The sequence below is a fragment of the Rhinolophus sinicus genome, chromosome 6 (assembly GCF_057876585.1).
Source record: "Rhinolophus sinicus isolate RSI-liver-muscle chromosome 6, RSI-T2T, whole genome shotgun sequence".
Lineage (NCBI taxonomy): Eukaryota > Metazoa > Chordata > Mammalia > Chiroptera > Rhinolophidae > Rhinolophus > Rhinolophus sinicus.
Genome location: NC_142506.1, coordinates 36,857,448 through 36,873,669, shown reverse-complemented (window position 1 = coordinate 36,873,669; position 16,222 = coordinate 36,857,448). Strand labels below are relative to the sequence as shown.

The window sequence follows — 16,222 nt, the reverse complement described above, 5'->3', positions numbered from 1 at the left end:
ATTCTCCATCTTTCTGTGAACACTCCTGAACATCACTCCATCTCTTACCTCCTTCCCCAGGGCAAGGGATTAAGGAGGTTAGAGCTGGATTGGGAGTGAGAATGCAGACAAAACTACATATAACTAGGAGTCCTGTTGCTCATATTTAGCTTGGGGTTAAAAAAAAAAAATGTTTATCCTTATTCTAATAGCTCAAAAGCTTCATATTTCAAATATTAGGATTTCTGTCTTAATAATAAGATATCTCTTTGTAAAATAGGTCCCAGTAGAGTTACACTCATCAATATAAATTAGGACTGTCTAATAATCATATAATGTCAGCTACATATGTAATTTTCTAGTAGCCACATTTAAAATAGTAAAAAGAAACAAGTGAATTTAATTTTAATAATTTATTTTAATCCAATACATCAAAAATATTATTTTAATGTGTAACCAATATAAAAATTATTGAGATAGTTTGTATTTCTTTGTTTTGTTTTGTTTTTCTATTCTTTTTTATCTTTGAAATCCAGGGTGTATTTTGTACTTAAAAGTATAACTTAATTTGCACTGGCCACATTTCAAGTGCTAATAGCCATATGTAGCTGTAGTAGCTACCATATTGGATAGTGCAGATGTAGAAGATGGACAGCAAAATTTTTTGTTGTCTTCCAGATAAAAACAGAAAGTGAAACTCTTAAAGCTATACTGGGCTCTAGAGATGGTCGCATTACTTGTTAACAAAAAGCAACAATTTTATATTTATTGGAGCAGTTTGTTGAGGAAAGTGACTAATGCTATTATTATCTTCATTTGTAAAGGGTAGGATCTGCCTGTTACAAGTGAATGGATTTAGGATATGTATTTTGTTTTGTCTAAGTTTTTACTGAGATAAACAGTACTTTCATGTTCAGAAGTTTAAAACACCTGTTGTTTTAATATGCTTTTTGTCTTCTATAGGAATTTTACAATGAATTGGCTCCTATGTCAAAAATACCTGCAGGCACCATCTCAAGATTTTTTTTTGCGATTGACACAGTCTTCTTTATTACCTTTCTACATTTTAGTGTTAATTATTTGTTTTCTTTCTATAATGCAAGTTATTTTTAGGAGAATTAAGTAAGTACCTATGATAATCACATTACTAATATATTTTGGAAATATGTAAAATACTTATTTTTAGTATTCTTCCAATATTTGTGTACTTGTTTTAGCGCTTCATTCTCTCTTCATCAATATGTAAAATATCGTTTATCACCAGATAAAATTTAAATTTAAGTTTATATATTTAAATGTGTAATGTCCAGATTTAATGTAGGGATAACCAGTTAAACTTTCCCAAACTCATTCACTAATTTACTCAGACTTTTATTTAACATAAGAATAATTTCTTCTATTTAACTTAAATGAAGCTAGTAGTATAAGTGGTTTTAAATTATAAAGTTTGAGTATTTTGAATATTTTTGTCACGTTTGAAAGGAGGTTATGTGTGTAGCATCTTAATTTTGAGAAGTTAGTTGTTCAAATTATGTAATTATTGGTTTAGCAATCACTAGTTGAGTGATAATTGATCTTGGAAAGGATCCTAAAACATTTTTTAAATTATATTTCTGAACTTTCATTTTTAGTCTTCACTGAGTCAGTTACATTCAGGTCCTAAAAACCATTTTAAAGACTTGGAAATATAAAAGTTAGTATTTGACTAGAAGACTTTCAAATTTTAAGAACCACCTATATTTCTTTTTATGAAAAATTTAAGATCTTTGATTTTTTAAATATATATATTTAAAGTGGTAAAAAACACATTTCCTTTCTGTAGTGATAAGTCCCTGAAAAAAACTGTTACTCTTGAAGATGGACAAATTGGAGAAAGGCCAGAAATAATTTATCACGTGATTCACACTATTTTATTGGGTTCTCTTGCAATGGTTATAGAAGGGTAAGTGTACTTTATTTGATCTATTTGTTTTTATAAATAATTGTCCTTTCTAATGGTAATAAGTGAATGCTTTCAAGAATACATTTATAAAGCTTTATAAAAATTCAAAATCTACAAACTTTCTTAATCTAACTGGAATTTACAAAGGTATATAGTACGGTGAACTGACATTTACAGATTTATTCATTTGTTCAAAAACTATTGAATGTCTTCCAAGGGCCAGGCATTGTGCTGAGTGCTCAAGGTACTTTGGTGAACAAGGTGGACATACAGTCTCTGAACGTATGTGACTTATGGCCTAATGGAGGTGACAGCTATTAATCACACAAAAATAAAATTGCAGCTCTGATAAGTGAAGGAAGGATAAATGGTGCTGTGAGAACAGATGAGTGTAAAAATGGAATTTGACTTGACGACATCTTTCAGAAAGGCTTCCTAAGGAAAAGGTACTTGAGTTGAGACCTGAAGGGAGAGTAGCAATGAATTAGGTGAATAGAAGAAGGAAGAGTATCCCAGATAGAAGCTGTGCATATGCAAAGTCTTGTGATAGGAAGAAGCATGGCTCATTTTTGGGAGGGACTTGATGTGAGTGGTTAAAAGGAACTCAATGTGGCTGAAGTACAAAGAGCTTACATAGCATCTTGTAAGCCTTATTAAGAAGGATTTGGGGGTCGTTTTTTCTTTCATCCTTTTCCTCACTTCATTTATTACTTTAAATTACATGTCAGCTCATACAAAGTACATGTGGGACTCCATTTAATGTTCAGTAAGGCCACATTATTTCATTTGCTTGATCATTTTAATGTTCTATATACCTTCTTAAATTTGTTAAGCAACATAAGTATCCATATGTTAATATACAGATAAGTTACAATTTTTAGGGAGTATGAATCCTTGAAACATCTTACACTATTATTAAGTCTTTAGTTTTCAAACGTTTTTGTTCCTGCTTCTACCCAAAATCATGCCACCTTATTAATAAACTTTATCAAAATGTATTCATTTAGCAGCAGTTTTCAGTTTTTTCATATATGTTACTATTTTAGCAATGGTGGGAGGTATAAAAATATTTAAGATAGGATTCCCCTTCTCAGAAACTCACAGTCTAGGAGGCTAAATGCAAAGTTCAGGAGTTCCCAACACCCTCACTTCTGACACCAACTGCAAGTTTGGGCGTTCCCCAAACCACCCTTAGGTTCAATAACTCACTAGAATTCACAGAACTCAGAATAGTTGTTATACTCAGAGTTATGGTTTATTACAGTGAAAGGATAGAGATTAAAATCAGCAGAGGGAAGAGGCTCATTGGACAGGGTCCAGGAGAGACTAGGCATAGAACTTCCAGTTGTCCCCTCCCAGTAGAGTCACCTAGTTCTCTCAGGAATGACGTGTGACAGTATGCATGGAGTATTGCCAACCAAGGAAGCTCACCTGAGCTTTGGTGTTCATAGTTTTTATTGGAGCTCTGTCATGTATGTATAAGTGGATGACCACCTGCATGGTTGACCTTAGTATCCAGCCCCTCCAGATGTCAAACTGATAACCATGTGGCCGAAGGCCCCCACAATAAATCACATTCTTAGCATAACCTATTAGGCATGAACCCAGGTAAACAAAGATACTCTTTTCATACAGGACTTTTCCAAGGGCTTGGAAGTTACCTCCCAGGAGTTGGGGGTAAGGACCAAATCTCTCTTTGGGCAAGGTTAATCCTTTACTGCATAGTAAATAAGATGGATGAAAATAAATATAATAAAAGGCAATATGTGAGACTCTGCATGTTAATTAAAGTTAATCCTTAAATTATAATTTATACAAGAGTAATTCCTTTTCTAGGTGGAAGTGTTACATTTTAGAAGTTTGTAGTTTTTTTAACCATCTCTTTATTAGACAGATTACTTGTATGCAAACTGAATGCTTAATAGCATGCAGATCATTATGTTTAAGTTATGTCTTGTTTTTTATTGTGGTAAAAAGCCCATAAAATTTACCATCTTAGCATTTTTAAGTGTATATACAGTTCAGTAGCATTATGTTCATATTGTTGTGAGATGGCTCTCCAGAACATTTTTATCTTGTAAATTTGAAACTCTATACCCATGAAACAACAACTTCCCCTTTCTCCCTTACCCCAGCCCCTGGTAACTCCCATTGTACTTTCTCCTTCTATGATTTGACTGCTTTAGATACCTCATATAAGTAGAGTCATACAGTATGTGTCTTTTTGTGCTGGTTTATTTCACTTTACCTAATGTCTTCAAGGTTCATCTATGTTGTAGCATGTGACAAGATGTCTTTTTTTTTTTTATAAAGTATGTATTTCTTTTCTGCCTTTTTTTTTTTTTTTCATTTTTTTACTGGGGAATGTTGGGGAACAGTGTGTTTTTCCAGGGCCCATCAGCTCCAAGTGAAGTCGTCGTCCCTCAGTCTAGTTGTGGAGGGCGCAGCTCAGCTCCAAGTCCAGTCGTCATTTTCAATCTTTAGTTGCAGGGGTGCAACCCACCATCCCATGTGGAAATTGAACCGGTAACGTTGTTAAGAGTTCGCGTTCTAACCAACTGAGCCATCCGGCCGCCCCTCCAGCAGCTAAGTGGCAGCTCGTTGTCTTCAATCTAGTTGTGGAGGGCTCAGCTCACTGGCCCATATGGCAATCGAACCAGCAACCCTGTTGTTAAGAGCTCACGCTGTAACCAACTGAGCCATCCGGTTGCACCCAGGATTTCATTTTTTAAGGTTGAATAATATTCCATTATATGTATATAGCACATTTTGTTTATCCGTTCATCTGCTGATAGACATTTGTGTTGCTTCTACCTCTTATTGTGAACATGAGTGTGCAAATATCTTTTTGAGATCCTTTTTGTTCTTTTGGGTATATACCCAGAACTAGGATTGCTGGATCATATAGTAGTTCTATTTTTAATATTTTGAGGGACTTCCATACTATTTTCCATAGCAGTTAAACACCATTTTACAATCCCATCAGCAGTTCGCAAGGATTTCAATTTCTCCACATCCTTGCCAACATTTGTTATTTCTATATTTCTGATAGTAACCATGCTGAGTGTGAGGTGATATTTTATTGTGTTTTTGATTTGCATTTCTCTAATGATTAGTGATGTTGAGCATCTCTTCTTGTGCTTGTTGGCTGTCTATCTTCTTTTTGAAATATCTGTCAAGCCCTTTGCCCATTTTTTAATTGGGTTATTTGATTTTTTGTTGTTGAGTTGGAGGAATTATTTATATATTTTGGATATTACCCCCTTATCAGATATATGATTTGTAAATATCTTCTCCCATTCTGTAGGTTGGCTTTTCATTCTGTTGATTGTATTGCATTTAAGTTTTGGTATATCCATCTCTGGAATATATGCAGCTATTCAAAATTATGTTCTTAAAATCATTCAAGAATATAGTATACTATGTGAATATAATAGTAAATGAAAAGGCAAGTTACAGCATGATCACAGCTTTGCTAAAATGCATATATGTGTGTGTGTGCACATATTACACACACACATATGAACATAAGAAGGAAATAAAGTGATTATTTTGAGTGACTAGATTATGTGTAATTTTAAAAAATGATTCCTCTGTACGTTTTAGGTACTTTTCAAATTTTTATAATCCGAATGATTACCCCAGAATAAATACTGCCTATGGAATCAAATATATTTAGGATTATCTGAGAATATTGAAAGGAAAGTTTCTGCACAGATTGGTATCTCATTAACGTAAATTCTCTTTATTTATATAAATGCTATGACCCTGCTTGTTATTAACTTCTGGGATTTCTAAAAGTAACTTGATTTGCTTTGATTAGTTAACATTGGAGCTTTTATGGTTAGCATTCAATAAATGATACTCTTTTCTTTGAAGTTTGCATTCAGATGAAAAATAATACAGAATAAGTCAGTTGGAGGTGAAAAATAATTTTGATTCTGATAAAAGGTGTATTGGAGAACACTTCTTCATGTGTGATCAAAAGGGCTTCTAATATCTTCTACCTCAAATGGAGTTTAGTCTCCAAACATCAGACCTTCTCTCTTGAATGAGCAAAACTTTGGTAAGCTTACTGCACCTTACACACACAACCTGTGGAAGTAAGATCCAAAATATAGAAGCCCAGAAGTGTTTGAGCTGGATATGCTCAAGTCCTTATCTCACACTTACAAATCAGATAAATCACTCTTATGAGAAGTGATTAAGGTTCTGAAGTAGTGGGGTGGCAGTGGAGATAGGGAATGGTGAAGAATGTTGATCCAGTATAACATTTTCTAGGTTAAATTTACTTTAATTATGAATATAGGTACTAAATCACAGTGATTTTGGCAGTACCTGTGGTGCTTTTCTCAACAGAAAACAGGATTTTCTCACTATGTTAATTTTTATAGGTATCTTGAAATGTTTTTATAAATTACTACTTCAAAAGTACAGTCATTACCAGACCTGCATCTAATGTGTTACTAAAGAAGTACAAATATTGCTGTTATAAATTTATTTTTATTATTTGATATCAGTATTTCAATATAATTGGTTTCCTTTGTAAGCCCATATATTTTATTTTATGCAGTTAGGAATGTTTTCTTTTTCTTTTTTTCTTTTCGGTGGAAAGAAAAGTAGGTTTTATTCCACAATGCCAGCGTTAAGAGAAGACAGTGGACTCCCTGTCACAAAGACTGCCTTGCCTTCTCAATATTGCCAAAAGGTTTTTTTCAGAAATGTTTTCTTATAAGGGGTCCATAGATTTTATCAGACTGCCAAACCCATGACTAGTGGGAATCTCTTTATGAAAACATAAAGCAATAATAGTGGTTCACTCTAATAGTTAGCATTCCATAATGCCTAATAAGTAGGGTGAAGAAATTTATTAAACCCTATATATTTTAAGTGATTTGTGTTTCAATTCTCATCTCATTGTCTTGTAATAGTAGAATTTTGGGGCTGTGTTTACGTTTTTTCTTCTTTTCTCTCCCAGTTTTATTTCTCTCTGCTAAAGAACCTTTTGTGATTCGCACCATTCTTCATTGTTTGGTCTAGCATTTTAAATTGAAGATTCTTTTCGTGAATGTCTAATCCACATTCTATCACTCATCTCCAGTTCTTTAATTTATTCACTATATCTATAAGAACATGATCACCTATGCATGTAAATAAGATTCATGGTCACCAAGTCTAAGTCAGCGTGCCAAACACTCTGCTAGGTAGGCAGTAGGGATAAAAGAGATACAAGATCAAGTCTTTCTTTTCAGAGAGTTCCTATTCTTGGTAAATAAACCAAGAGTTAGAGTAAAGTAAAGCAAGTACTATCAGACTAGTATACATCAGGTGCTTTGGTCAGCTACTACCCTAGTTGTGGAGAGTGGGTAGGAGAGTCCCGTTTAAAGAAAGTTTCCTAAATGGGGTGACAGTATTGAGAGATAGAGATTGGCCAGACTCTCAGTTGTGTGTATGTAATCAGGGCAGAAGGATTTTCTGGGAACTAAAAGTATGGGATAAATGTTAGGGAAGTGGGCCATCCGTGTGGCTCCGGTGGGTGGAGCGCCGTGCTCCTAATGTGGAGCTCGCTGGTTTGATTCCCACATGGGCCAGTGAGCTGTGCCCTCTACAGCTAAGATTGTGAACAACAGCTCTCCCTGGAGCTGCGCTGCTGTGAGTGGCTGGCAGCCAGTGTGAGCCGCCCTGGGTTACTGTATGCTGCCATGGGCTACCTGCCGGCAGCAGGCGAGAGCTGCGGTGAGCTGCTATGAGCAGCCCATGGACTGGGGAAGCACAAAGCTATGAGCATGGGCCAGGGAGGTGTGTTCTACACAACTAGACTGAGAAACAATGGCTTGAACCGGAGTGGGTGGGGAGGCGGAAGAAGGGGGAAAAAAAATGAGGGAAGCAGCAAGAGATAAGTCTGGAAGAATAAGCAGGGACCAGAAGTAGGTGTTTTAAACAGAAATTTGACATCATATTTGCTTTTTAAGTAAGATCTCTCTGGCAGCAATGATTGAGAAAGGTTTGAGAAAAACAAGATTAGAGTAAAATAAACCAATTAAGAAGGTGTCACAATAAAATTGAGAGTAGCAATGGAGATGAAGTAATGGGGCCAAAACTAAAATACTTAGGAATTGGAAACTGCATGAGTAGTAGTAGTAGTAGTAATAGTAGTAGTAGTAGGGACTATGTTGGAGGGACCCTATGAAGAGCTGCAACCCAGAGCCAAAGGAGGAATTTTTTTAAAGATACATTTATTCAGCATCATGATCAGACAGTTGGATTTAGCAATGGACAGCAGCAGCATGGATTCAGAAAAAAAATCTACATTAAAACCTTTAGTTGGAATGCTTTACACTTTCCACAGAACAGAAACTAAAATAAAGTGTTACACAATTAGTTACAAAAACGCTCTGTGAATTTTTTGCCCATACACACGACTATTGTCTAAAACATGTCTTCTTTGTAGCAGCTAGGCCCTGCCACCACTGGGTTCACAAATCTGTTGTAACCTGTAGCTTCCCTGTCACTTCTCTGGCTCTCCTGTCCTGCTAAGCTTTGTTTCCTGGCAGTAATTAAAACTACCATAGCTACTGCTGCTGCTGGAACCGCCATAGCCACCTTGGTTTTGTGTTTTGGCAAATGATTGGCCTCCACCACTATAGGGGTCAGAGCTTCTGCCTCCAAAGGAGAAAGGAGAAAGTTTCCTCCTTTCATGGGTCCAAAATTTGAAGATTGGTCATTGTAATTGCCAAAATCACTGTAGCTTCTGCCACCTCCAAATGTGCTTCTTTCATCATTACCAAACCCATTATAGCCTTCCCCACTGGCAACATATCCTCCACCAGCACAACTGCCACCAGTCACCTCAACCACCGAAGTGTCCTCCATAGCCAAAGTCATCATTCCCACTAAAACCACCTCCATGACCGCCACCGAAGTTCCCAGAACCACTTTGACCCCTGGCTAGATGAAGCATTAGCCATCTCTTGCTTCGACAGGACTTTTCCTTACTTCACAGTTGTGGCCATCCACAGTATGGTATTCCTGAATGAAAATCTTGTCTACAGAATTATGGTCATCAGAGGTTATAAAAGTGGAGCCTCTCTTCTTGCCATTGCCTCTGTCAGTCATGATTTCAGCCACTTCAATTTTCCCATGCTGTTCAAAATAATCTCTTAGGTAATGTTCTTCGGTGTCTTTTTAAATACCACCAACAAAAATATTTTTCACAGTTAAGTGGGCACCAGATCTTTGAGAATCTTCTCTTATGACAGCCCTCTTTGGTCCCACAACTCCTCTATCCACGTTGTGTGGCCCTGCCGTCATGGCTGCACCCACCTCCTCCATGGTGGCACTTATGACAAACCCAAAGCCTCTGGAGTGCTGGGTGTTTGGATCTGTCAACACCACATAGTCTGTGAGCATTCCCCATTGCTCAAAATGACTTTTCAGACTCTCATAGGTTGTTTCAAACTGAAACCTCCTACGAAGAGCTTCCACAGCTCTTCTGGCTCTTTGGAAAACTCTAACTTAGGATGACCATGGGAGGGGAGACTTTAATGATGCTTACTTGGCAGCGTTCCACCAGCAGAAAGGCCAAAGGAGGTAGTTTTAAAGGAAGACATGATCAGAGAGTAGAAGACGAGGGAAAGACTGAATGTGGACTTCAAGGAGTCTGTCTGTAAAGGGTATCAGAATCTAAGGCAGCCACTAGAGAGGTGTGCAGTTGTACCAGGATGGAGAAACTTATGTGCGTTATGGGATGGGAACACTAAGTGTGTTCTGCAAACTCTGCTGAAAGATTAATCATATTTGGAGATGTAGTTGGAAACAAAACTGGAAAAACAAGTCAAGGACATATTTTAGAGGGCCCTGAAAACCATTTAGATGAGTTTTCACTTATTTCAGTAGGCACTGGGGAACCATTAAAGAGTTTTAAACAAAAGCGTCTTACAGTAGTTATGTTTGAAGAAGATTCATTTGGCCTTTGGTAGAGTTGGAGGACAGTCTAAAGATAGAGATGTTAATTAAGTTTGTGCAATAAAATGGTAAGGAAAGGATGGATACAGAGAAATAAATGGATTTGGCATAATGGTCTAATCTCCAGAGCAGGGAGTTTGTGTTCCAGGGGATGTTGTATGCATATAATTCCATGTGAATGGTGTCCCCTGGAGCTAAAACTAAACTAGTATTGATTCTGCTGACTGGAAGAATAAGTTGATATCAGAAATGGAGAAGTTAAGAGGAGATGATGGTTGACCAGAGGAAACTAAAGGAATTCCTCTGTCCTAGCATTATGTATTCTGTACACATCCATCACTTCTCTCAAGGCCCAAGTTTAGTGTCCGTTTCTTAAAAACCTTCAATAAGTACGTTTTTCTCAAAGTGGTCATTTTGCTTTCACATAACCTTAGATTTTATATAAACCTTTTATACTTTTTTTCTCTTTTCCATATGTTCCATTATTTTCCATCTTGATAAAGGCTTGAGGCCTGTAGCCATGTCTTATTTTTGTTTCTTCCTCTCTAGTACTTTGGTCATCCTGCAGTGCACGATTGATAAATGTTATTAGATGAATAAGTATTACTTTATTTTCCCCATTCCATAGCTTTGTTGTTTTATAAAACCATAGTAGTTCATATTTATACTCTGGTCTCAGGTTCTTTTAGCATCTTTTGAGTTTAACATCTAGGAGTATGTCATGGAAGAATCTCATTGTTCTCCATAGTATTAATTAGAAAAGCTATCTTCTGAAATGTTATTTTTTCCTAGGTAATCTGTATGAATGAAGCACTAACATCTACAAATGTTTCTAAATTCTTCCATATTCAGCTTTTACCATTACCTAGGGTGATGGGTTGGTTCCTTGTGTTTCCTCTACAACTTACAACATAAAGTAGTGTACTATCTTTTATTTGCACAAATTCATTTTTCCACACACTTGGATTTTTAATCTCTTTAAGAGCCCTAAAATTTTAATCCTTGTTTTATAAAAATTAATCTCAAAAGTAATAATACAGATTATAACAAACCCAAGTAATACAGAAAGATATGAAGTAACAAATGAAAATCCTTCTATCCCACTCCTGGTTACCACTATTAGCAATATCTTTCCAGATGTTATTTTTTGACTGTACTGTTTATCTACATTAAAATAAAACAAAACAAAAACACCAAAAACTAGGCAAATAGTATACATGAAATTTTGTTTTTTATTTAATCATCTCTTTAATACCTATTAAAAGATAATTAGGTCTCGAACTTTTTTCTATTAAAACAGCATGCTGCATTTAAAATCCTTGTATGCATATCTTTATACACTTATACTAATATAGCTGTAAACTGAATTACTAGAAATGGGATTGTCTTGAAGTATTTAAAATTTTTATGGTTTCTGCCAAATTGCCTTCTGGAAAAGTTTAAGTTTATGTGCTCTCCAAAAGTATAATTTTGCTATACTCTCTTCTATGTTAATGCTGTTTCATCCTTATTTCAGTAACCCACATGTCTTCTTGATTATTTAAGAAATTAATAACAATCTGTTGCTGAAAATTAGAGGCTAAGCTTTTTCATTTTCCCTTAACATTGTGGTATTTTCATAGGTAATAGGAAAGAACTCAGAAAAGAGAAATCAGATAATAATGATGTTCACTGGATATCTTATATGTGACTCTTTTTGTCTTTTCCAGTTTGAAATACCTCTGGACTCCTTATGTGTGCATGTTAGCAGCATCTGGTGTATGTTCTCCTGAACTTTGGACAACACTTTTTAAGTGGTTTCGATTACGAACTGTACACCCAATATTATTGGTAAGTCATTTCAGGATAAGTACTTGTTTCTCTTCCAGTTATGTATGCGTAAATGAGAACCATATTAAATACCATTTAAATTGCATGAGTGAATCACATTATGACTTACAGGTAGAAAAAGAGATCCTGTGAAATACATTTTTTTATAATTTCTAAGTATAAAAGTAATGTGTTTTAATGCAGACAACTTAAAACATAAAAGGTTAAAAAAAGTGAATTAATAATGTGAGAGGCTATCAAGAATTTTTATATCTTTCCTGGTTTGATTTAGAACTATGGTATGTTTTCAATGTGCATGTACCTGCTATTTGCAATGTGCTTGGAATACAAAGACAAATAAAACCTGATTAATTTCATCAAGTAGATTATAGTCTCCTGGTCATAAAAAGTATTGACAGGATGCTATTGGAACATAGAGAAGGGCTACTTAATTTAGTTTCTTTGGAATTCAAAGACTTTCCAGTATGACATTTGACAGACAATGAGTTACAAGTCAAATGAAGGGGAAAGAAAAGGTAATTGTGGTAGAAGGAATAAACACAGATAGGCAAAGAACTTGATGTAATCAAAGGGAATAAAAACCTAGGCAAAGAAAAAATATGATATATTTAATTTTCTTGGCACATAAAATGTGAGATGGGGGTGGTCAAGAAATGAGACTAGAGAAGTTGAGAAGGCTAAGGTCACAGAGGCCTTTGAGTGTCATCTTGTGGCGCTTGGTCTTATTCTATAGGTGGTAGGAAGACAGTGAGATGTTTAAGGGTGTGAGAGAGTCAGGCTCACATTTTCTCTCAGCTTACTCTTACAGTTTTGTGATAGATAGGCATAATGGTGACAGACTGGAGCCAAGAAGAGCACTGTCACTCAGGTACAGGCCATGGTGGATGAAAGTAATAAAAGCTTCAGTTCATTGAGTGCTCACTATGTATCAGGTACTGTTCAAAGCATTTCACTTGCTATTCAGCCCTTACAAATACCATATTGGCTAAGTTTCATTAACTGTTTTTTCTAGACGAAGAAATTAAAGCTTAAACTGGTTAAATAACTTCTCTGAGATCACATAGCTTATAAATCTGGAAACCATGATTCATACCCAGGTTTTTCTGACTGCAAAGCCCATTCAATTAACACTGTGCTATACTGGAGTGAAAAAAATGGTTGGACGATTGATAAAGCTTGGAGCTTGATTAAGTATGGGAGAATGAGGAAGAGAGAGAAATCATAGATATTTCCTAGGTTTCTGGTTTGTAAGACTATAGATCATGGGGTCACCAGTGGACATGGAACAATAAGAAGAAGGTTCTGGATGGAAGATGGTGAATAATTGTCTTTAATAATAGTCATGTTGTATTAGGCCAGTCTTTTTCCAAAGGAATTTATACATTCTTATTTTAGCATACTAGTATGTTGACACATATTAGCTATTTTTCTTTTGTTAATTCATTGTCTTTTTGTCATTGTTAGCTTTTTAGGTTCAGTAACCTTTGTATGTTCTTCACAACTTAAATTCCTGGGAAAATTGTCAAATATTGATTTCCTATTTGAAATATTATATGAGTGTTACCATTTTTATGTTCTGCCTTAAATTTATATAATAAGTATATGTCTCACTTTACCTCCAGTTTAGTTATGTCTTAAACTTATCATTAGTCTTCACCCATCTCACTCTATGAACTAGGTTTCATGCTGACTTAAAGTTCTCCAACTGAAATTTTTATAACTATATTGATATGTGGTTAGTCATAGAATCAATGTTTAGTCCTTTAAAGTACATTCTGAAATATATTTATCCATAACATTTTGCTTTAATATTTTAGGCTCTTATTCTGAGCATGGCTGTGCCCACTATAATAGGTCTCAGCTTATGGAAGGAGGTAAGAAAATCAGATTTTTATATTAAAATGTACTTTACTTACAAAGTAGTGATAAATGTGTATGTGTGTGTAACATACTTATATTGAAACAGTGTTCTAACAAAATAAAGTCTGATACTCTTAGTAATGCTTAATTTTTTATCATTAGGAACATGATAGAAAAGATAAAACATTTTTAGAATGCCATCTGATGCAATTTTCTGTTGTCTGATGCTGTCATTAATTCAATTTATAATTGGCAAAGGAAATTGCTGAATAAATCAGTCTTAATATTAAAAGGTATTTTGGGTACTTCAAAATTTAAATATCTATAAAATAATATAAATTCTTTAGTTTATAACATGAAACTAATTGCCAATAAACATGTGAATTATTTAACTCAAAATTAATTAATTTGCTTGTTATGTGTGTGCATAAAAGATATAACTGATAATTGTTTGGTGATGATAAAATTATTTACTGAGTTTAAATTACCCATAAAATAGATGATTTGGATTGAGAAGAATGAGCAGGTCACTGAAAGAAAGTAAAGAGAGTTATGACATTTTTTCAGTAAGAACAATATTGTAATATTGTTTGCTTTAAGTGAGTTTCTTAGTCTTTTGAAATACTCTAGAATAGTTTTAAATTTTCTAGATACTTACACACACTTTTTGGGGATTTTGTTTTGCTTTGTAGTTTTTTCCAAGATTAATGACAGAATTAATGGAACTACAAGAATTCTATGACCCAGATACAGTGGAACTTATGACCTGGATAAAGTAAGAATTGAACTGCCCAAGACTATTAAACTATTAATTAATCATTGTATACTATCTAGTGGATTCAGGAGAAATAATAAATTAATGCTTTTTCAAATTCTCATAAAATTAAGGAATTTTACACTGTGCTTTTAGGGATATTTAATTTGTTATTGGACTTATAATTCTAATTTTCTAATTGAACTTCTTTGAAAATAAGCATTGTTTGAGATTTGAGACTCTTCACCATCAGACACCTAGCAATGTGGAATAAAAAGGAACAAATATCCTTTTATTTAGATAGTCAAAAGGATGCTTCTTTTGCCTTGGGTTGAAGGTGGATGAGTGGTGAATTGCTAGTCTTGGTAACGAAGTTTACCAAGATTTTTAATTTCAATTTTAATGCCCACATAGGACAAGAGATGTGGCCTTCAACTTATGAAAGCAGAGAATTGTAATTGAGATATCTTTTTCCCTCTCTCAACACACACATATATAACTAAGAGACTTCAGAGGGTGAAAGAATAGACTAGCAAAAGATCCATCAAGTGGCAGAGAAAGATGGTGAGAAAGCATGTCTTCTTTGGCCTCAGCTCTTGGTCAAAAATAAGGTCTCTTTGAATTTCAAGCAATGGATCTGAATTCACATGAGTTTGTAGTTTGAAATTACACTTGACTAGTCCAGGAAACCCCAAATCAAGAAATCAGCATAAAAATTGGTTCTAGAGTAGTGTAGAGTGCCTGACATACCAACCCAGGCTACAGGGATTCCACAAATAAAGCTTCATGAAGATGAGCTCTAAAATTACAAAACACATGAGGAAACAGCCTAACATAGCAAGAATCTGCTGTCTAAAATTAGAGTTCTAGTTCTAGCAATTTCTAATAATAAAATTTGTGTCAGTTAGTTTTACTGCATAATAGACTACCATAAAACTTAGTGGCTTACAATCAATAAGTATGTGTTATTTTGCACCATTTTGTGGGTCAGCTGAGTGTAGGCAATGGGAAGGATTTTTCTGCTCTGGGGCAGCTCAGCTGGGACTGGATAGTCTGGCATGGCTGCACTCACATGTCTGGGGTTGGGTAGGTATCAGCTGAAGGGATAGAATTGACTTGGCCACATACCCCCTCATCATCCAGGTTAGCCTGGGCTCTTTTACAAGGTAGTGGTTGTAGAGTTCCTAAGAGCTGCAAGAGAGGGCAAGTCTCAATGTCAAGCATGTTTTGTCTCTGCTCACATTATGTTTGCTGTGACGGGCCAGCCACCACAAGTTGATCAGTACCTAAATGGGGGAGTGGGAATGGATAAAAGACACTCATACAAATGCTGATGCGGCCGGTCTTCAGTGATGCTGAAGCCCCGAGTTTATTTTTCTTCACCAATATATGCAGTTTGAGTACGTGCAACTTATCAAAGAAAGTATGCATCACCTTAGCAAATGTAACTTTTTAACTTTTACATAGAGGATACAAAATAACTGAAACTCCCGAAAGTAATTATCCTATCAATTGCCCTGATAGCCATGTCTTCTGTGTCCGGGAACTGGCCGCTCCCACCACATTCCTTAGCAGCCTGCAAGCACCCTCCAGGTGCAGGCAGAGATAATGCCTTAGGGGGTGGAAACAGGTTAAGCATAAACCGAGCCATTCTATAAGGCTCAGAGTTTCCTGTAACCATGGCTCCCCACAGTTTGCTGTTGTTTGTTTGCCAAAACAAGTCACATAACCAAGATGAGAGTTTCCTCCTAGAGCATAGCTATACGGAGAAGAATCATTGCAGCCACTTTGCATCCAGTCTGTCCCATGGATAGGGACTGAAATAACTACATTGAAAATTATTGAAGACATAGAAGGAGAAATTAAAACATGAAAATGAATGAAACACTATC

The 16,222-nt window shown here is 35.4% G+C and overlaps 1 protein-coding gene across 17 annotated transcripts in view; it reads left to right on the top strand.

Moving 5' to 3' along the window:
• The window catches only part of DPY19L4 (dpy-19 like 4), a 73,721-nt gene that overhangs the window by 44,292 nt on the left and 13,207 nt on the right, over positions 1-16,222 (top strand). For 14 of the 17 annotated variants that reach the window (XM_088799045.1, XM_019713357.3, XM_088799041.1 and 11 more), the window contains 5 exons: positions 943-1,101; positions 1,802-1,921; positions 11,596-11,716; positions 13,534-13,590; positions 14,269-14,351. In XM_088799045.1, the coding sequence (XP_088655171.1) occupies positions 943-1,101; positions 1,802-1,921; positions 11,596-11,716; positions 13,534-13,590; positions 14,269-14,351 (540 nt within the window). The remainder of the gene's footprint in view (positions 1-942; positions 1,102-1,801; positions 1,922-11,595; positions 11,717-13,533; positions 13,591-14,268; positions 14,352-16,222) is intronic. The other 3 variants (XR_016021517.1, XR_016021516.1, XR_016021518.1) reach the window with 1 other exon arrangement.